Source organism: Bos javanicus, chromosome 1 (genome assembly GCF_032452875.1).
Source record: "Bos javanicus breed banteng chromosome 1, ARS-OSU_banteng_1.0, whole genome shotgun sequence".
In the NCBI taxonomy this organism is placed as follows: Eukaryota; Metazoa; Chordata; class Mammalia; order Artiodactyla; family Bovidae; genus Bos; species Bos javanicus.
This window is the reverse complement of record NC_083868.1, coordinates 66,842,674-66,864,696: the sequence shown is the minus strand read 5'-3', so window position 1 is coordinate 66,864,696 and position 22,023 is coordinate 66,842,674. Positions and strand designations below refer to the sequence as shown.

Genomic DNA, 22,023 nt, shown 5'->3' with positions numbered 1-22,023 from the left:
GTTTCTTTATATCCTTTCAGCAACGGAAGTTCTCTCTTCCAACAAGATAGAGTTGGTCACTTCTTAGGCCCTGAGGTTTCAGGCAATTCAAAGCTCTCATTAAATCCTCAGGCTGATCTTAAGCTGTGTGCCTCCCCTCCAGCTGCAGGATATGAGGGTCTTTTTAAATGCTGTCCAGGAAATACTCTGACCCTTTCACTGCTTGAAGTTGTTGATTAATACAGCTAGGCCTGTGATTTTCTCTCTGCAAAGAATCAATAGTGATTACCAACAACCATCTGATTCCACTGCCCTTTCCTTATAGTTATTGTTGCTCCCATACCCCTCAATAGCCTGACACAATAGTACCTGAATTTGTCAGCACATTAGAATTATCTGGGAGCTTCTAAAAATACTGGTGTCTGTGTCCTACCCCAAGAAATTGCGATGTGGTCAGTCTTAGGTGTGATCTTCGTTAGGAATTTTTAAGAGATTGCCCGGTGACTTTAATGCTAGGACATTGCGCCAGTTACTACATCCTCTTGCACCTGTATCCCTTTATAGCTCACTACAGGTAAGTCTTAGTGATCTACTACCACCAGCATCTAGGCAGTCTCAAAATCTAGTCCTTATTGTTATCCAGCTGGTGAGTAATCCAACCACAAAAATCTTACCCTTAGTGGCTTACCAGATGGTGCTAGTGGTAAAGATTCCTGCCAATGCAGAAGACTTAAGTGACACAGGTTTGATCCCTGGGTTGTGGAAGATCCCCTGGAGGAGGGCATGGCCACCTACTCCAGTATTCTTGCCTGGAGTATCCAGTGGACAGAGGAGTCTGGCAGGTGACAGTTCATGGGGTCGCAGAGAGTCGGACAGGACTTAGTGACTTAGATCGCAAGCACACTACATCCTAGGATCTTCCTGGTATCAACTATCTTTAGTAGAATTTCCTGAAGACAGGGAATCTTATCCAAGTAACTTCCCGTGAATGCTGTCAGTAAAAGAGAGTGTGAGGAAGGCAGGAGCAGGGCAGAAATGAAAATCAGCAGGAAATGTGGTCCTAGCTGGAGACTAGCTATAGAATCTGACTCCATGGGGAGCTCTACAGCAAAGATCTACTGCAGAGTTAGCTCTATCTTGAGGCAAGGGGGCTGACCTTTTGTATCCCTATATGAGTTAATAATTGGCTAGGTCTGCTTCCAGAGGGGATGACAGAGGGCTGGAGTGTGGCTTCTTAGCCAGGGTAGGACTAGGATGAGGTGAGGAAAGCAAGGTTAAAGGGGTACCAAGATCTCAGTAATCAGGATGAATTATATTTTAATGCAATATTTTATCTTTTTTATTGGCATATAATTGCTTTACAATATTGTGTTAGTTTCTAGTGTACAACAAAGTGAATCAGCTTCATATTTACATATATCCTCTGCCCCTTGAACCTCCCTCCAGCTCCCCCCAGTGTAATATTTTAAACAAACAAAATTAACTCCCCAAACTCACAACGAACAAAGCCCGACTTTAAATAAAGAGAATTAGGGGAGGAGGTTCCTACTTGGCCAAGGGCAAGTCTTAGAGAGGGCATCTGTGGCTTGTTGTCGGTTGACATTCACAGCATCTTGGGGATCAGCACAGTTAAAGGGGGACTGGGCAAAGCACCAACAATATCCAGTACACTGTCTTTCCCCAATTCCATGTATTTAAGTTTGGGTTGACCCCATTCCCCTAGTATTTTGGGGAGGGAGGAGAGAAGAATAATACTTGGACCTGCTTCATAAGGTCAGAAATCCCTGGCCGTGGTTACTATTTTAAGGATGAATGTGGGACCCAAACAAGCCCAATCAACTTCCTCTCAAGAATATTTCTGCTGGAGCTAACAGAAAAGATGCTCTGGACAGCATAAGTTAGAGTTGTTTGTGGCCGTACTTCTCAGCTGCACTGAAGGAATCTGCCCATAACAGGAGAAGAAACCAACATACCGAGAAATCTGGGCCAAAAATGAAGCTAGGGAGACAGAGACTGGCCTGAAAATACTGATTGTGCTGGACTCAGGTGAACCAAGAGTTTTCTGTTTTATGATGTTTCAATTTGGAATATTTTTTATTTCATAGAACATAAAGTCTGACCTAAGGAATAAAGCCAACCTGAGGAATAAAGAAGGGGTAGGAGAAGAGGAGCGGAGAAGGCACTGGTGACCCACTCCAGTACTCTTGCCTGGAAAATCCCATGGACAGAGGAGCCTGGTGGGCTGCAGTCCTTGGGATCGCTAAGAGTCGGACAGACTGAGCAACTTCACTTTCACTTTTCACTTTCATACACTGGAGAAGGAAATGGCAACCCACTCCAGTGTTCTTGCCTGGAGAATCCGAGGGACGGGGGAGCCTGGTGGGCTGCCGTCTCTGGAGTCGCACAGAGTCGGACACGACTGACGTGACTTAGCAGCAGCAGCAGCAGCAGCAGCAGCAGGAGAAGTGGAGAGGGAGAGAGACAGAGAAACATAACTGGAGAGGTCCAAGAGTAGATTTGTTTCAGGTGTGGCGGGAACAGGGCCTCCATGTTATCGCCAGGCTCTATCTCCTAGATCTGTTCCTAGGACTGGCTCCATTATCAGGTTAAACATGAATCAGACAATAAGCTCAGGGACAGATTCTCTGGTTTCCCCAAAATCTTCTCACCTCTCTTGGCAATAGTTCCATGATTCTTGAATCAAACATCTGTGTCTGGATTCTCTCTTTCTTAAGCATGAAATATTCCCTATTATCACCAGTTCTTTCCCCTCCAAGTCTTTCCTCTTGATCACTTATATGTAAGTCTTAGCGTAGGACAATTTGGGTTTGGACGGCACTTCTCTAAGTCACCCCACTACTGTAACATACTTGCTCACTGTTCTGCAGCTCTCATATTTTTTTTCTTCTCTAAATTCTCATACGATCACATATCATACACATTCCTTTTGGTTCTCCTTTCTCTTCTTAAAATGAGTTCTTTAACTTCTACAAGATGATGCAGCTCTTCTTCTTCTTCCCAATGTAAGCTTTTATTTTTAACACAGTGCCTGGCATATAGTGTGCTCAATAAATAGCTATGATGAACAACAAATTCTTACTGTATAGCACAGGAAACCATATTCAATATCCTGTGATAAGCCATAATGGAAAAGAATATGAAAAAGAATGTATATATGATTAACTGTGGAGAAGGAAATGGTAACCCCCTCCAGTGTTCTTGCCTAGAGAACCCCAGGGACAGAGGAGCCTGGTGGGCTGCGGTCTGTGGGGTCTCACAGAGTCGGACACGACTGACGAGACTCAGCAGCAGCAGCAGCATGTGTAACTGAGTTGTTTGCTGTTCAGAAGTAGTTAACACAACACATAGTCCAGCTATGTCAATTAAGAGAAAATTTAAAAAATAAATAACTATTTGGATGATGACGCTGACAATGGCAATGAGGCAGCATCGATCCCTTACATAGGGTTGAGAAGATTTGACGATTGTTTCCAATGCTAAACACCCTGATAGAAGATTTTCTTCATATCTTACCTATATTTCCTGCTGTCAACAAACCATTTCTATTAAGTTCTTAATATAAGCAATTACTCAGGGAGAATCAAAATTCTTAAAATTCTCATTGATCTGTCATCTTGTTTAAGTCTTGCTACAGTATTTTTTTTTTTTTTTTCCACCTGAAACTTTAAATCTCTAGGACATTCACACATGTTAATATGCATGGCTGGTTTGGACACAGGAACAGGATTTATTTTTAATGTTAAAAAAGCATTCCTTCTTTTTAAATTGATAATGAGGGTCTCAAGTAATACTCTGAGACTGTGACTCCAAGACAGTTCAACAAATAAAATCTAGAGGGAAAAAAGTATGAAAGGACTGATTTAATTGTTTGATTTGGCCTTTTATTTTTTTTTTTAATGGAATGGGCTTGATGTTTTCCCATCAAGTGGACACAGCTCAACTGTTCTTGCAGAGGCTGTGAAGCCTGAGGGTAAATACGTGATGTGCGCAGTTAAACAGTGGCAGGTGAACTGGTGGAAACAGCATGTAGCTAGTTTCTGTTACCAGTCAGCACAGCAGCCACACCCTGACCTGTTTTAATAATGAGCCTCAGATATATGCTCTGGTTTGCAAATACGAATTTTAGAAAGAGTTTTAATTTTTTGGTAACCTGTGTTCCTGGAGCGCAGAGCCCTGGCTTCCTGCTCTGTGTCTCTGGTCTCTCATGTGTGAGGTTAACCTCTGCCCTAACCCCACGCTGGATCGATGATACAGAAAAAAGATTTTTTCACCTTGGTAACTAAATCAAAGACTGTGATCGATTAATCTGTTTTCAATCTACTGGCTGTGCCTGAATCATGTAGCACTCCTAATATCCGATGTTAAGATTTCTTTCCTCCCATTATGATTTAGTGCAGAGAACTCCTGTTGTCCATCTCTCCTAAAGCGGCTCACTTAAGTTTTAATTTTCCTGCACTTGCATCTGCTTCTGTAATTGAGTCTATTTGATCCTGCCTTTAGTCTGATGAGCACGAGCATTGGAATCTAGTCTGGAAATGATAGGAGGCTTCTCCTAGTTCATCTCCTTAGCTAATTGTGTCAGTTTCCCGGTTTGTTTTTTTTTTTTTCTGCACACCTCTCCCCCAACAAACCATCCTCTGCATAACTACCCTTTAAGACTAAGTCCTCCAAAATCTTAACAGGGAGCCCCTGACCCTTGAGAGATCCCGCTTTCCCTCTCAGCCCAACTGCTTAGAATCTTATGTTATATTTAGTAAGGACAGACCTCTGCCACCATGACAGAGAAGTAGATATTGTTGCATGTCTGGAAATAATCTTGACCAAAGGAAATATAAAGGGTGTGTTAGAAAGATGTGTTTGGCCTCAGACAGTAAGGATTGAGGGTCCCTCATGCATAACATGATTGCATGAATCATCTCAGTCCTGTGTTGAGATGCTGAGAGAGGGACTTCTTCAAATGAGGCTGATGTGGGAGGTGTTGTAGGAGCATTTCTGGCTTTTATCAGGGTGCAAAGGGACTTCTGGGCTGAGTGTTATATGAAAGAACCCACACCCACCCCTATTACTTCATGATGGCTTCCTGTTCCCATTTCTCCCACTACTAATGCTTCCTCACCACCACCAGCTCCACCTTGCCATAACAAGACACCCAGTTGCTTGTTTGCTGAGGCTCCTTCCCTTTCCTTCCCTTCCCTTCCCTGCCCTTCCTCTCCTTTTCCTTCTTTAACTGTATAATCCTTGTATCTTTTGGATTGCCCTTGATTCTATGAGGTAGGTAGGAAGGTGTTATTAACCCTATATTACACATAAGAAAATGTAGAATCAGAAGGATTAAGGAATTTGCCTAAGGTCAGGTCTACTTGACCCAAAGTGCATGCTCTTAGTGCATCATACGCTGTCAATGTCCATTTCCCAGATGGTCAAGCTAACAGGAAGTGCAGAAAGGCACAGTAAGGTGGAAAGTACCCTTGACTGAAGCTGGGGAACCTGACTTCTGGTCATAGCTCTTTTTAAACTTAAAGAGGAATCCTTCTCCTCTGCCCTCACTTGCCATATAAAATGGAAGGGCTCTACTTGATGCTTTCTATGTTTCTTCCATTTCTAATAGACTGTTAGGACTATTTAGTGACTCTTTATATATTTAGGAAATCCATGGGTACACAGCATTTAATCTCAAAAACAATGATTCACAATCAGATTGTGGGAAGAGAAGCCACTTTGCTACATGTAGTATCAAGCTGGCATGACTGCCAGGGTGGAGAGCTACTTTCTGAAGTTAGTTCATGTATATTTTTAAAAGGCATCTTTTCATGCTAAAAACACTCATAAGGTACTGAACACTCTAATCTTTGTCCAGTTACACTTGTTTATAAAAAATACTTCGTTGATCTTGTGTATTAATGTATATGAATGGGGAAAGAACATAACTGATGCCGGATGAGGAGACTGGGTACTAGTTTTCTCTGAAAGCATCGTTAGTAGAGAGCCTTGATCCAAGACATAGCACCTATGGTTTCCCCAACTCTGTGATTCTGATGGAGACTCTACTTCGGGACACTACACATACTGAGATGTATTGTCCTTGTCCACTAAGGAAAATTTACTTATCACTATAATCTAAAGTGTAGCTTAATAAGAAATAATGTGAAAAGTACAAAATCTTATATGCTTCTTCATTAGATGTGAAAACTACTGATTCTGATCCCCTTTGTTTCCTTCATTATCATACCTTTTATCCTTCATGCTTGTAAATGCAATGTTAGCAGAAAAAGACTTTCTTCAGAAAGTTATAAGGAACAGATAGATAACTGCCTACATAAATTAGAAACATTTCATTACATGCTGGCAAACTTAAAGTGTAGCAAACTTTAGAAATGTTGCTATAAATGGATATTTTTCCTTTTCTAGCCTAATTTAACCTTGCCACTACCCCTCCCATCTCTGAATGAATCTTCACTTTCCCATCTTTCCAGACCCTGCTTCCCAATTCCTGTGGTACACAGCCTCCATCTCTCATGAGGGCCAAGGACTATTTGATTTCTTTTAAGCTCTTAAATTATATGGTTTCATGAAATGAGAGGTTTTACTTTAGTTAATAAGGATCTCTACTAAAATTGAGGGGTAGATACAGAGTAGGTACCACTATCTCCTGTGTAGAGTCCAGTATGTACTCTGTAATCCTGCTTCCTGGTGGCTGAGAGGAGCTGGTTCAGTGTGAATGCTCTGAAATAATGGGTTCTGAAGGCTGAGATGGTGGGGGTATGATTATCCTGGGTGGCCAGAGGCAGCTTTTTTAAGGGAGTGAATCCAAGTTATTCTTAGAGTGGGAAACTAAAGTTCTAGCTTGGGAGGTGGAGCTGATCATCAGATCTAAGTTGTATGGCAAGAACAGGAGGTGATTAGGTGGCTGAAAGCTAGGATGTTTGAGGAGAATTTGGCAGATAGAGCATGAATCTGCCCAGATCAAGAAGTTTAGGAGTAGGGCTATGCAAAAGAACACTTGCTTATTTAGTGGCTTTAAGTTCTCCTTGGGAAATCTGGAGCTGCTCAGTATACCAGCTAGTGGCCAGAGTTGTGCTTGGTTGCGAAAGGAGGTATTGGGACAGGAATGAATTATTGCTGGAATGGGTATTCTTCGGTCACAAGATATTGTGTTAATTGTGTGCAGCCTGGGTAGTGGTAAGGTATGTGGCCCAAGAGAAGTAGTGGTATTTGAGTCGAGCTCTCATGATGAACAAGAGTCTAATAAGCAGAGGGAGATGTGGAGAAATATTCCAGAGTCACAGAATAGCACAGGTGAAAACAACCAATATAATACAAGCTATATTTTGGAAACTATTAGTAGCTAAATATGGCAGCATCGTGGATATTCCAATATGAGAAGAGGGGAAAAATAAAATTGGTAAAGAATTAGTTTAGAGTCACATTGTTGATGACTTTGGATTTTAGGCCAAAGGCAGTCAATGGTAAAGTCCTTGAAAATTTTGAATAGTGGAGTTCCAAGTAAGAGGGTAGATTAAATACACAGATCTAATTCTGTTACCTCCTGAAATTCCACTAAAACTAAAGAAAAAATTGATTTTAAATTTCTTTTTAAAAATTTAGATTTACGTATTTTGACTGCACTGCATCCTTGTTGCTGCGCATGGGCTTTCACTTGTTGTAGCGAGCAGGGGCTACTGCAGTTGTGGTGAGCGGGCTTCTCATTGTGGTGGCTTCTCTTGCTGCAGAGCATAGGCTGTAGAGTGTAGGCTCAGTAGTTGGGGCTCCTGGGTGCTAGAGCACAGGTTCAATAGTCGTGGCACACAGGTTTAGTTGCCCTGTGGCATGTGGGATCTTCCCAGACCAGGGATCAAACCCATGTCCCTTGCATTAGTAGGTGGATTCTTAATCTTTGGACCACCAGGGAAGTCCCTGTTTTTTAATTTCAAGTACAAGAATATGAAAGGAGACCACAGTTTGGAATCTGAAAAATAGATGGATGCCTGGTAACTAACTTAGCAAGGAAGGATAGCCAAATCTTTCCTGTCAGTGCGGAAACCAAGAAACAACCCAGTTTATACCCTAGGGTTATCAAAAGCCTCAGGAAATAGCAAGACTAGGAACCAATTGAGGATGAGGGTGAGGGCCCAAACAAGGAAGACTGGGTAAAGGTTTGTGAGACGCTGAGCTCTCTTTTCCCACTCTGCACTACTGGGCAACTTTCCTCTCCCGCCCTGGCAGAAATCTGAAGTTTTGTTAGCTGGAGATGGAAAAGCAGAAGATGTTAGAAAAAGAGACATCTCACACATTTGAGAATGGCGTTACCATACTGAAAACATATGGACAAAGTAAATTTACATAGAGTGAATAAAGATTGCAGACATCCCACCACTAGCACACACACAGTCACATGTGCACATATCCCCCTCTTCTCTTACTTTTCTCCCAAAATTCTGATAGAGAGACTTCCACCTTTCAGGCAAGATATTGGAAAACCACCAGCCCAACAGGAAAGACCTAAAGATGGTTTCCCAATGAAGCCCTCCTACTATTATGCCCCTTTTGCTGATGAGGAAACATAGGCACAGAGATGTCAAAATGATTTACTGAAGGTCATTCATTTAGTATTTATTTGTAAGTATAAGTATGTATGTATATACATATTACATATGTGTATGTATATGTATATTCATACTAAACACTGACACATACACTTATATATAAGCATAGTGTATCAATGGAAAGATGCATAACAAGCTGGAGATCAGCACTGTCTTCATGTGGCTAAAGAAAAGGAATGTGAGGGAGACCTTCCTACTTATTGCCTTGTTCCTTTTGATGTTTGAACAAAATGTAGGGTAAAAGACAATAGACTGGGATTATTTTGTTGGTGATAGTCATGTTCTCAGGATGAGGAAATAAGAGCCTGAATGGAAAAAGAGTGGGTAGATGCTAAAGCTGGAGGAATCTTTGCCTGGCTTGGTGATGACCAGAGGTGGCAGGTGGGTGGGAGTGGGCAGTGGGTGCCAAGAGAAAGGTCAGAGGGCAGTGGTCAGAGATGACTCCTTGCTTTCTAGTCTGGGTTCACAAATGTGAGGACACTGAGTGGACGAAACTGGCTTCAGAATGACAGAGGAGGGTGGATTGCAAAAGAATAATAAGTGACAGGGATGGTGGGAGGGGGACTAGAGTCAGCGAGAGTAGCTCATGCTTTCTCTGACCATGCATTTGTCCTGTCACGTGCCTCATCATCCGCAGATTCTGGACTTACGGGATGATGGGATGGCTCCTGGAAAAGTCAGGGATGGGTCTTCTGGAGGCACCACCTTTGGAAGGCTGAGGGAGTGTCGTGTAAGATGGAGCGTGGACACTCAACTGGCAATCAACCAAAATGCTGCCTGTCCCCTGGCCAGAAAACACAAGGCTGGGAAATAAAAGGGCCGAAGGGGCCACGATTCACAAAATTTTCCCCAGCTCTGTCACTTACTAAGTTAATGATCTTGGGTAAATCATTTTGACCTCTCCGTGGTTATGTTTCCTCATCAGCAAAATGGGCAAAAGAGTCCAGTACCTTCATCATAGGGTTGCTGTGAGGATTAAATGGGATCATGAGTTTAAAGGTTTATAAGAGTGCCTGGTACAAAATAAACACCAGTAATATTAGCTAGTACTGTTATCACACCTCATGAGTACTTTTCACCTTACTTGGGCTTCTTTCTCCCAGACTTGGAACACGGAAGGCCTAGAGAATTTAATACACAAGAGGAGATGCTTTCACCAGGGTATGCTAATGTTCTGTTCAGTCCTTATACAAATAATTTTGAGGTGCTATCTTAGGTGCCTGAGATTCACTGGTGAAGAAATTAGACACATCCATGCCCTCATACAGCCTGGACAATTTTCTTTTTTCCACAATTTCTCTGGCTCTTCTCATATGCCATGTATTTATTTTCAATTGGAATATAATTGTCATATAACACTGTATTAGTTTTAGGTGTACAACATAACAATTTGACATAGTATTTATTAAGAGATCACCTCAATAATTTAACATTAATCACCACACATAGTTACAAAATTTTCTTCTTGTGATGAGAACTTTTAAGATGTACTCTCAGCAACTTTCAAATATACAATACAGTTATATGCATTTATTTTATAATCAAAGAATTTTCAAGAAATACATTTTTACACTAAGCTTGTGTTTAATGTCGGAGAAGGCAATGGCACCCCACTCCAGTACTCTTGCCTGGAAAATCCCATGGATGGAGGAGACTGGTGGGCTGCAGTCCATGGGGTCGCTAAGAGTTGGACATGACTGAGCGACTTCCCTTTCACTTTTCACTTTCATGCATTGGAGAAGGAAATGGCAACCCACTCCAGTGTTCTTGCCTGGAGAATCCCAGGGATGGGGGAGCCTGGCGGGCTGCCGTCTATGGGGTCACACAGAGTCAGACACGACTGAAGCGATTTAGCAGCAGTAGCAGTAGCAGCAGTGTTTAATGTACATACAATCACACATTACATGGTATAAAACATTACAAACTGAAAGGCAAGTATCCCTTCCTTAATTTCAGATTTCCCAGTTACCCTGAGAAAAAACATCCCTTATGTCTTAGTACCTAGATAAACACAGAATCATGTAAGACACCCTTACTAATCCAATGGTAAAGGAAAGGGAAGAGGAAAGTGTTTGGTGTGAGTTGGGGCTTTTAGTTAGGTGACCAGAGACTGGGCTATCTTAGCACTATCAAGAGCAAAGACATACCTTAGGAGGATACAGGGAGTGATATCAGACTGGAAGTATTGCTGAAGTAGAAAATTTAGACTTTTACATCATTTTAATGGACTTCCCAGGTGGTGCTGGGGGTAAAGAACACACCTGCCAGTGCAGGAGATGTCTGAGACAGGGGTTCGATCCCTGGGTCAGGAAGATCCTCTGGAGGAGGGCATGGCAACCCATTCCAGTATTCTTGCCTGGGGAATCCCAGGGACAGAGGCGCCTAGAGGGCTACAGTCCATAGGGTTGCAAAGAGTCAGACACGACTGAAGCGACTTAGCACGCATCATTTTAATGGAAATTTATTAAGAATAGATACATGTGTATGTATAACTAAACTACTTTACTGTACATGCAGAAACACCACAACATAATCATCCATCTTCCAATATAAACTAAAAAGTTAAAAAAAACACACCACATTTAGTCTAATGAAGATGCTTAAAGCCTAATGAAGACAAGGCAGGGTAGAGCACACAGCTGGAACTATTACAGGTTCAAGCATGGCTAGCGTAGGCGTCTACGACCCTTCAGGGTCCTTTATGTAGAATAAACACGCCACGACTGAGCAACTGAACAACAACAACAAAATGTAGAATAAGAACTACTTTTCCGTAGCGTGGGCCTCCCAAAGTTCTCTTTAGGTTTGGACTGAGGCTTCTTCATCCGTCAGTGATGCTGTCTTAGAGCCAGGGTCTCCTAACTCATTTCTACTGGGCTAGTATATTCCTCTCCCAGGCCCAGTTTCCCTGTTGTTGAGAGCTGACACATAGACAGTCCCCAGAGCCCTGCTCTGGGACAACCGGTATCTCCTTAGGACATCTATGGGTTTAGTCAGCCTCTGGGCAATGTGCATCTTGGCCCTCTTAATTCTGTTGCAGCTCCTTCACTCTCAGTCATTTATTGGAAGAGACCTAGGCCTCCTTCCATCACCCCGTTATTAAGATGATAGCTCTCCCTTCCCAGCTCTGCTTCCAGTCGGGTGAAACATTACAACAAGCTGGCTATCATCAAAACCCCTCCCAACCTGCAAGGAAACTGCTGTCGGCCTTAAGTCCATTTGGTTAGACTGTCCATCTGTTGCTCTTCCCAGGGCTTGTTGAAGGCCTGCACACACTGAACATTCATGTGCATTTCTATTGGTCAAGAGCTTTCATTTTTTTTCCTGTTTTGAGTATTGTGATCTCTCTACTGGCTCTCTCACAGTGGCCCCAGGCCACTGTCTCATTTTTTTTTCCCCCAAGAAGAGAAACAGAGTTTATTATGCACAGCATTCTTCTGCTTTATCCCACAGTCTTTGCTAAGGCTCAGCAGTAGCTTCTTGGGCAGGTGGATCCTCCTTAATATTAGCCTCGGCCCTGATGGTAATGGCTACAGAACTGGTTCCTTCTCTGTCTCTAATTTCCCAGATTTTGAGTTGGTCTGCTCATTGTTGTCAGCACACTGGACCATCACTTTCCTTACTGACCCTCACAGAGGGACCAGAACCCCTTAACAGAGTGTGGAATTTCCTCAGTAATTACATTATTATAGGACATATTTCTCTATACTTCAAAACATTATAAGGCCATAAAATACATAACTCCCACCCAGACTGAAAAGGTAGTTGTTCAGTCACAGGTATACAAGATGGAATGAGGGTTAGTATCTGAGATTCAGAGTAGATAAAAGCCACAATTCCAGGAATTGGGAGTTCTACGTAAAACATAATTTATAAAATTAAGAAAAGAGACCAAATGTGAAACAAGAGTTGTTAATCTTACACATGATTCCTGAGCCAGGAATCAGTTAGGTGGGTTTGACCCTTGAGTGTGTTCTGAAATGAAAAGAAACAGTTAAAATCTACTCCTGGCATTGAGAGCAGAGCTGGCATGGTAGGAGGCTATTTTACTTGGAGGGAATTCTGAAGCCCCCACTAGTATTAATAGTAATATTTTCTTGCCTTCTGGGAAGGTTTAGAGAGACAAGAAAAGGTCAGTCAAAACTTGAAAAGGAAAGCATATAAAAACAGTTACATGGCGTTTACTCTTTAATTAAAAATCTGTAGCACTTTTGTTGTCTGAGGCTGTCTTTGAAATGTTAACATCACACTGGACTTCATCAGATCTTTCAGGTTCTTGGAGTTCTACTCTGGAAAAATAGAGAAAAGAATTCGGTGAGATTTCACAGTAGAGCCACTTTCTTTTTCTAGCTTTCAGCAGTGGAGCAGAACATAGGAATGAGCAATGGCATTGCAACAGCAATGAGGAGAAATAAACTATTGAAGAGATGTGCCATCCATGCTTCCTATTTACTCTCCCTGACTTTTGTCTGGGCCTGCCACTGCCCTACGCTGATTCCCTGGTGCCTTCCCTCTGTAGGCTCTTCCAGACCTTTTCTGAACTGGCTTTGACAAGGCAGCACAGCACCTGGGCTCCATCCTGGATTCTGAGACTCACAGTAGCTGGTATATCCAGGTGAGTGCAGGGCACACGGGAAGCAATGTACCCTGGGCTCATGACTATGTCTTTTTTTGACTTAGGGTTGCTTTAACCTCATGACTGTGTGACTAGTGCCTCAATATTCTTGACAGCCCAGTTTCTCAGGGGGGGTGGAGGTACAATCTGACTGCCTCATTTTGTAAAAAGGTGGATTGCCAGGAATCTTTGTGTATTCTTTCATGCATCCATCCATTCTTTCAACAAATATCTATTTTAATAACCAAGATATGGAAACAACCTAAGTGTTCACTGATGATGGATAAAGAAATTGTCACACACACACACACAGAGTAGACTATTACTCAGCCACAAAAAAGGAATGAAATCTTGCTATTTGTGACAAACATGGATGGCCCTTGAGGGTATCATGCTAAGTGAAATAAATCAGACAGAGAAAGACAAATACTGTATTATTTCACTTACATGTTGAAATTTAAAAATAAAAAATAATTAAAATCAGGCTCTCAGATACAAAGAACAGACTGATGGTTGCTAGAGGTGGGGTTGGGATAGGGAGGTGGGAGAATTGGTTTATTTAAACTAAAACAAACTAACTTTTTTTTAAATAGGAAAATAAATGTAAATAAATTACATTAAAAAAACCTGAAAACTTGAACCCCTTAAAAAAGAAAAAAGCACCTCACCAAATTCTGCATTCCATATCCCTCATATGTGAACAAAAGATAATGGAAAGGATACACAAATTTCTCCCTATGCCATATTTAGGGTTACTTAAGTGCTGTCAGACACGACTGAAGTGACTTAGCAGCAGCAATGCTGTTCTTATTTGGATTTGATTAGGTAAAGTATCTAGAAAGAAAGCTAAATAAGTGAAAAATAAATACAAATCAAACAAACTTAAAATTGTTGCTCAGCTGAAAGCAAAGGTAAGAGAGACTAAAACTCTGATGAACAATGTTTATTTTCCCACAAAACTCCTTTCAACATGTTATATACTTATCAAACCATTAGATTGTAAATTCTATAAATAAGTCCCATCATCTTTCAATGAATATTCACCATGAAAATTACAACTACTGAAAACTGTTAGTATTAATAAGAAGCTACTTTCTATAGATTCAAGTGTATTTGCTGTTTCAATTTCACAGTTAAAAAAAATTATTGAGTACCTACTATACTATATGCCAGACACTCTGCTAGGTTCTAGCAGCACAGTGATGACCTTCACTGATATATTCCCTGCCCTCTGTAGAGTTTAATTTGGTTAAGTTTATAGTGTGTAGTCTTATAATTATACCAATATATAAGTATAACCTGGTGTTATAAAGAAAAAGCACAGGGATCCATAAGATACTATAACAGGATGACATAATCTAGTTTGGGAAGGGTTTTTAAGAAAGTGCAACTTAAGCCAAGATCTGAAGAATGAGGTGAAGAAGTGGCAAAGAACATTCCCAGCAGAGGGCACAGCAGATGCAAAGACATTGAGGCTAAAGGGTACCTATTATCCCTTCTCACTTATGTATTTATTCATTCCACAAAAGTAGGAAATCCACTGGTCCAGGCATTGTGCTAGGTACTGGGGTTGCCATGGTGAATAAGATGCATTCTATGCTCATCACATCAGACCCTTTTGGTATTATTTTTTTCCTTGAGCACGACTGAGCTTGCCATGCCCCTTGGGCATTGGGCACAGGGCACACTGCCATCCATTTATAGCCAGGATATTTTTCTCCAAGTCCAAACTAGTCTCACTTTCCTTTTCCTCTCCATAAATGCTGAGGTCCCAGCATGCCTCAAACATAGACCCTCTGGGGATTGTACCTCTTTCAACAATGTTGTAGGGTCAGAACTCACCTTTTCGCAGTCTGTTCACTCTCTTTCTCCTCCACTTTGATGATTTCTGAAAGAGACAAAACAACTTCAGAAAACGTATTTCCCATAGATACTAAAAGAAGGAAAGTTTGAAGAGGCTCCTAAGTCCTAGGACCCAGAGAGAAATTGTTGCCGTGTATGTGGAATAGATGGTTCCTTGATGAAATTTCATGGGGACTGAGAAGCAGCTTCTTTCATCCCAAAAGTAAATGCCTTCTTTTGCTCATTGTGCCTTAAGTTCTAACTTTGGGAATAGGTTTTACTTATAGCTCTATTCTTTACTAAAATAAAAATGCTACTGAGAGGTATACCACATATAGTTTTAGCAAACATTTAATGATGGGGAAAAAAAGTTTCCTGTCCTTTTTTGAAAGTAAGGTTTGGAAGGAAGAGGAAAAGGAAATATTGAATGTGCTGACACCTTACTGGGTTATCCAACTGGTGCTACTAAATAATACACAGTATTGCATGGCCAGAATCAAGTGGGAAATCTCTAGTGAGCTAGACCTCCCAAGGCCTGACTTCCTACTGGCATGGACTTACTACTGATGCAACTAAGGGAGAAAATGTCTCTGGGTTGACAGTTGTGATGGTGCTATTATCCCACTGAGAGCCTTACAGCAGGGGTTGTTAACCCGGGGGTCCATGGAGGAATTTAGAGACCACAGCGGTCCTTTCAACAATCCTGATGGTTTTGAACACTTTCTATTTTTAGTGGTTCTGTTTGTGTGTGTATGTGTTTGAAAATAATCAGCTTTATTGAGATAAAATACACAGTAAAATCCAATCATTTTCCATACAGATTTTGCTGAGTCTAACAAATGTATGCAGTCACATAACTACCACTATAACCAAAATATAGAACATTTATATAAGCCCAAAGCATGCCCTCTAGCCCTTTTCAATCAATTTCTTTCTCCCACCCATCCCCTCCAACCACTGATCTGCTTAATGCCACAGTAGTTTTGCTTTATTCTAGGATTTCATATAAGTATGATCATAAAATGTGTAGGCTTTTCGTGCCAAGTATCTTTCACATAGCATAATGCTTTTGAAATTTATTCATGCTGGTTCATGTTACCAGTGGTAACATTCCTTTCTATAGCTCAGAGATATTTCCTTGTATGTATATGCCACCATTTGTTTATCCATTCACCAACTGTAAAAATTCAGGATGCCAGGTTTTTAGTATTATGAAAAAAGCTGCTATGGACACGTGTGTGTGTGTGTCTCTGTGTAGACATATGTCTTTATTTCTCATAGATAACTACCTAGGATTGCCGGGTTGTGTAGAAGAACATGAGAATTTCATTTGCTTCATATCCTCTCCAACACCTGATATTTATCAGTCTTTTTAATTTTAGCCATGTTAGTGGGTGTATGGTGGTAGCTCATTATGGTTTGAATTTGTGTTTCCCCAATGACTAATGACATTATGACTGTGTGACTGTTGCTTATTGGCCACTTGTATATCTTTTTATGTGAAGTATTTATTCAAATCTTTGGCTTTGTGACTTTTGTTATATGAATTATCTTATTGAATAGTATCACACAATTATATATTCTGACTGTAAGTTCTTTATTATATGTATGTTTTGCAAGCATTTTGTCATAGTCTGTGACTTGACTTTTCATTTGCTTAATAAAGTCAAAGGGCGAAATTTTAAATTTTGATGAAGTTCAGTTTACCAATCTTATCTTTTTGTAATACAATTTGTGCTTACTGTGTCCTAAGATTTGCCTAACCTAAGCTCACAAAATTCTTCTTCTATGTTTTCTTTCAAAAGTCTTTTAGCTGTAGCTCTTATTTTAGGTTTATGATCCACTTTGAGATATTTTTTGGGTGTCCAGGTTCACAGTTTACCATGTGGATACCTCACTGACCCAATACCATTCAACAAAACACTATCCTTTCAGCATGGAATTAACTTGGCACTTTTGTCAAAATCAGTTGACAAAATCATGTGAGTTTATTTTTTGCCCTTCTATTTTGTTCCATTGGTTGATTTGCCTGTCCTTTCACCAATGTCACACCATCTTGACTCCTATAGGTGTAAAATAAATCTTGAAATTAGGTAGTATAAGTCTTCCAGCTTTGTTCTCATGTTTCATAATTATTTGGGCAATGGCACTCTTTTGCATTTCCATATAACTTTTAGAATAAGCTTTTTAATTTCCTCTAAAGAGCCTGCCAGGATTTTGATATTGCATTGAAACCAAATATCAATTTGAGAGAATTGGTATCTTAATAGCTAGTCTTCTAAACCATGAGCATTGCATAATTCTCCGTTTATTTAGATCTACTTTGATTTCTGTCAGCAGTAATGTTTTTCAGTTTTCACCCCACCCCAGTACTCTTGCCTGGAAAATCCCATGGATGGAGGAGCCTGGTAGGCTGCAGTCCATGGGGTCGCTAAGAGTCGAACACGACTGAGTGACTTCACTTTCAATTTTCACTTTCATGCATTGGAGAAGGAAATGGCAACCCACTCCAGTGTTCTTGCCTGGAGAATCCCAGGGACGGGGAGCCTGGTGGGCTGCCGTCTCTGGGGTTGCACAGAGTCGGACACGACTGAAGCGACTTAGCAGCATATATATATATATATATATATGTATCTTGTACTTGTTTTTTTAACATTTATTCCAAAGCCTGTAATATTATTTGATACTACCTTAATTGGTATTAAAAAATTCAATGTACAATTGTTTGTTGTTAGTATATGGAAAAACAATTGATTTTTGTGTATTGACCTTGTATCCTGCGACTTAGCTACACTCAATCAGTTCTAATAGCTTTTAATGGATTCCTTAGGCTTTTCTATAAACATACTCATCTTACCTGCCAAAAAAAAGACAGTTTTACCTCTTCCTTTGCAATGTGTATGCCTTTTATTTCTTTTTCTAGAGTTGTAGCACTGGCTAGGACTTCAGCACAATGTTGAACAAAAGCAGGGAGAGTGACACACTTGCCTTGTTCCTAATCTTAGGTGAAAGCAGTCTTTTATCATTAAATATAATGCTAACAAAAGATTTTGGTAGATGTCCTTTAAATTCAATTCAAGAGCATCCCTAGTTTTATGGGAGTTTATCTTTCTCTTTAAATATTATGAATGTGTATTAATTTTCCCAAATGCTTTTTCTGTATCATATTTGGTAGATATCCCCATGATTTCTCTTTTCAGTTTTTCAATATGTTGAATTTTATTGCTTGTTATTTGGATGTTGAACTTACCTTATATTATTAGAATAAATCCCACTTAATCATGTTGTCTAATATTTTAATACATTGCTAAATTTCATTTGCTAATTTTGTTTAGCATTTTGGCATCTATGTTCACAAGGGCCATGTGTGGTTTTCTAGTCTTGTAATGTCTTTTTCTAGTTTTGCTTGGTATTAGGGCTCCCCCTGCCTTCAGAGCAGCCTAGAAACTGACTCCAGCCAGGAAGTTGTGGACAATCACAGGGCTCACCTCATCTTTTCCCTTCTCTTAGGGGCTACAGTTTTCTGTAGCCTGTTGTCCAATGTCTGAAAACAGTTGTCACATATATTTTGCTGATTCTAGTTGTTTACTGCAGGAGGGCAATTTCTGTAGCAGTTAATCCTTCCTGGGAGGAGAGAGAAGTCTGTGTCTTCTATATAATTTTAAAAGAGCTTTAATTGTTAGAAAAGACTCTAATTTCCTTTTACCTTCTTATAACTTTTGTCAATAAGATGTCCTTTAGAGCCTCAGTTAAGTATGATCTTGTACCCCATGGCAGTTTTTCGATATTTAAAGGCAGCACTTGCATACTCCTCAAGGCTTTTTGTCCTGGCTGAGCATTCTCAGTGATTTCTTATTTGACTGATCTTCCAGATACTTTATAAATCTAGTTAGGTTCTATTTTTGTCAAAGTTCTTTTAAAAATAACAGTGCTTATAACTGAATATAGTACTTCAGGGTATCTGTACACTAACACAAATAATTACATTATCCTTTCATACTCATGACAAAATCACCATCATTTTGAAAAAGGCTTGTTTTAAAATGAAAGCAGCAATAAGAAGACGGATTCTAAACTTTTGGATTTGATTACAAATTTAGCATTTTGAAGGATAGATTGATGAGGTCTCCTGGTTTCATTTTTTAAGCTCTGTGAAAGTTTCTGTTTTGTTTTTTTTTTTTGAAAATACATTTGTCCTTTAAGAAATCATTCTTGAAAGAGCTGAGACTGTCCCAGATTTGGTGGAGGGGGGCAAGTTATAAAAACTGGAGGTTGCTAAGCACTATTATAATACAAATTTTAGTCACACAAGACACAAATGAGGAAGTAAAACTTTAAGAGGAGCTATTTTAGTCTTTCTCCCCAATAGGTAAGCTGACAGGGTAACTTCTGATTGGGAAAAGACAGTAATTTAAGGTTGTAATTTCTCATGCCTTCACTGCCCTATTTGACAAAACCAAAATAGAGAAGAGGGATAAGAAACCAGCTAGAACAACCATGGTCTTTCCCTTTTATTCATTTAACAACCTAAAAAGGGTAAATATGTATGGCCAAGGAAGAGAAAAACTGGAATTACCAAACAAACACTGGAAAGGGCTTTTGACACTGAGTTAGTTGGAGAGCTGTGTACTCTGAGCAAAGGAATATTGGATTAGGAGGAAGCTGCATTGTTGGAGAAATTTCTACTCATCAGTAAGCTTGTTTCTCTGTAGGTAGGTCATGACTATTTCCATACTTATTGGCAGAATTTGGTCCCTTGTGGACTGAGATTCCCATTTCCTTGCTTGCTTTCGTGGCCAGCTGAGGACCGTTTCCAGTTTCTAGAGGCCATCCACATTTCCTGGCTCAGGGCCCCTTCCTCTGTCTTCAAGAGCAGCAGTGGTGGGTTGAGCTTGTCTCAAGCTTTGGCTCTCTTCTTCCATTTTATCTTTCTAATCCAGATAGGAAAGTTTCTCTGATTCACATGATTAGATTGGGTCTACCTGGATAATCCAGGATAATCCCATCATTCTGAAGTCAATATACTAATCATATATGAAAAACTCTCTTTTTCCATGTAAGATAACTTATTGTAGATTCTGGGGTATATGAGGTGGATATCTTGTTGGTGGCATTATTCTGCCTATCATACAGCCAATACCAAGGGTATCCACAAGCAAGTGCAGACATTGCTGAAGTTACAGAACCCACTTTTACAGACATCTCATATCTATGTGGCTCGGTTCCTTAGTACCTCGCCCTTCTCCAGTGATATCAAGGCTATTCTCTTTAACCAAATTTGCTGGCACAGGTGACTACCTGACCAAACGATGTTTCCTACCAGTATTCTCTGTCATATTCTTGAGAGGCTTGTTGTATGTACTATGCTCTTTCCTGTGGTTTTCTGCCCTTTAACACTCATATCTCAATCTGACCATCTCAAATGCAACAGATAGCTTCTTGAACATCCTTCCAGCACTCTCATATGTACAGACACGTCCCCTTTAACTTTCTCATCTAGTCTCCTGAATTTTTCTGACTGCTTCTTAGGGGAAGAGACATTTTTACTTGCCTTTTCTCCATCCCTTTGCTTTGTTTCATTTGTAAGCTAGTTGTGTGTGGGTTCTCACTCACTAAATCACGACCAGCTCTTTGTGATCCTATGGACTGTAGCTGGCCAGGCTCCTCTGTCTGTGGGACTTTTCTCGGACATTTCCTCTTGCAGGAAACCTTCCCAACCCAGGGACTGAACTCGTATCTCCTGCGTCTTCTGCACTGGCAGGTGGATTTTTACAACTGAGCCACCTGGGAAGCCAGCATAAGCTAATCATTCCATTGCAAAAGCAAATTTAGGAAACAGCTTATTTCCAAGCAGAAGGTTGCATCTGCACATTTACCTAAATCTAAATGGCAATGAGATTGAGAGAGAAATAGAAGTTTAAAACTCTCGTTTTGAAAAGTCAAAGCCTGGACAAACATGATACATCTGTAACCTGACCCTGCGCTGTGAATTTTACTTTTATATCACAGAAATCTCTCAGCACACTCTGTGCTTTGGCAGTTTGAATGGCTCTGCCATATGCTTTGTGTCAATGTATTAAAACTGGATTATCACTTCCAAATTTACTGTTTTTGGAATACAACAGGATGAAATGAATGACTACTGATGTCATCTATTTATTTTCTTAAAATCTGTACCTGCACTCTTAAGATGCTGACCAGAAGCATTACTTATCTTGTGCTTTTTACCATAAATGAGTGAGGAGGTTTTACCTTAATTCTTAGCACCAACCAAACTTTTACTGGAGGCAATTAGTGAGAATAAAGTCCAACTTTATCTTACAACATCATCCAAACCAGCCCTAATCACAAACAGGCATGGAATTCTTATAAAGGCAGGGACCACTTTGCCCACATTAAACATATAACATTTTTACAACAGAAGTCAATGAGGAGGCTACTCAATGCAGTGTTGTTTACAATAGAAAACCTATAGGAGCAACCCAAATGTCCAACAGAAAGGACGTAGTTAAATCAATTAAGGTGTATCCACATAATGGAGTGTGTTGGGGCCATTTTGAATGATGCTACAGAATAATACTTAGTGGCACTAAAAATTTTCTTCCTACATTTAGTATAAAACAGTTTGAAAACAGTATGTTACATTATCCAAACTGTGAAAAACAGTCTTCATAATACTATCCCATTTGTGGAAAAATAACAGATTAATATACAGAAAAATCTGGAAGATACACACTAAAATGTCTGCATAATCATTTTTTTTCTTACTAGTGGAACTTTAGGCAATTTTTATGTTCAGTGTATGTGGTAATGGATATGTCCTACTTGGTAATCATTAAGAATTAATATTCTATTTTAAAATCAGTGGGGCGTAATTCATCTAACTTACTTCTTAGGAAACCAAGACTTTTAATAGATGAGAAGGAAAATCTTATGGTCATCTAATCCTCCCCTTCTCCCACC

The 22,023-nt window shown here is 40.1% G+C and overlaps 1 protein-coding gene and 1 long non-coding RNA gene across 6 annotated transcripts in view; one reads left to right on the top strand and one right to left on the bottom strand.

Annotated features, from left to right (window-relative positions):
* LOC133240339 (uncharacterized) overlaps positions 1-22,023 on the top strand; it is a 213,518-nt gene that overhangs the window by 136,494 nt on the left and 55,001 nt on the right. Inside the window, exon 3 of the long non-coding RNA XR_009734200.1 lies at positions 13,123-13,218. This is a non-coding gene — a long non-coding RNA (uncharacterized LOC133240339). The remainder of the gene's footprint in view (positions 1-13,122; positions 13,219-22,023) is intronic.
* CD86 (CD86 molecule) overlaps positions 11,049-22,023 on the bottom strand; it is a 66,806-nt gene continuing 55,831 nt past the window's right edge. For 4 of the 5 annotated variants that reach the window (XM_061404724.1, XM_061404763.1, XM_061404640.1 and 1 more), the window contains 2 exons: positions 15,061-15,106; positions 11,049-12,892 (listed from right to left, as the gene is read on the bottom strand). In XM_061404724.1, the coding sequence (XP_061260708.1) occupies positions 12,796-12,892; positions 15,061-15,106 (143 nt within the window). In that variant the 3' untranslated portion in view covers positions 11,049-12,795. The remainder of the gene's footprint in view (positions 12,893-15,060; positions 15,107-22,023) is intronic. The other variant, XM_061404840.1, reaches the window with a different exon arrangement.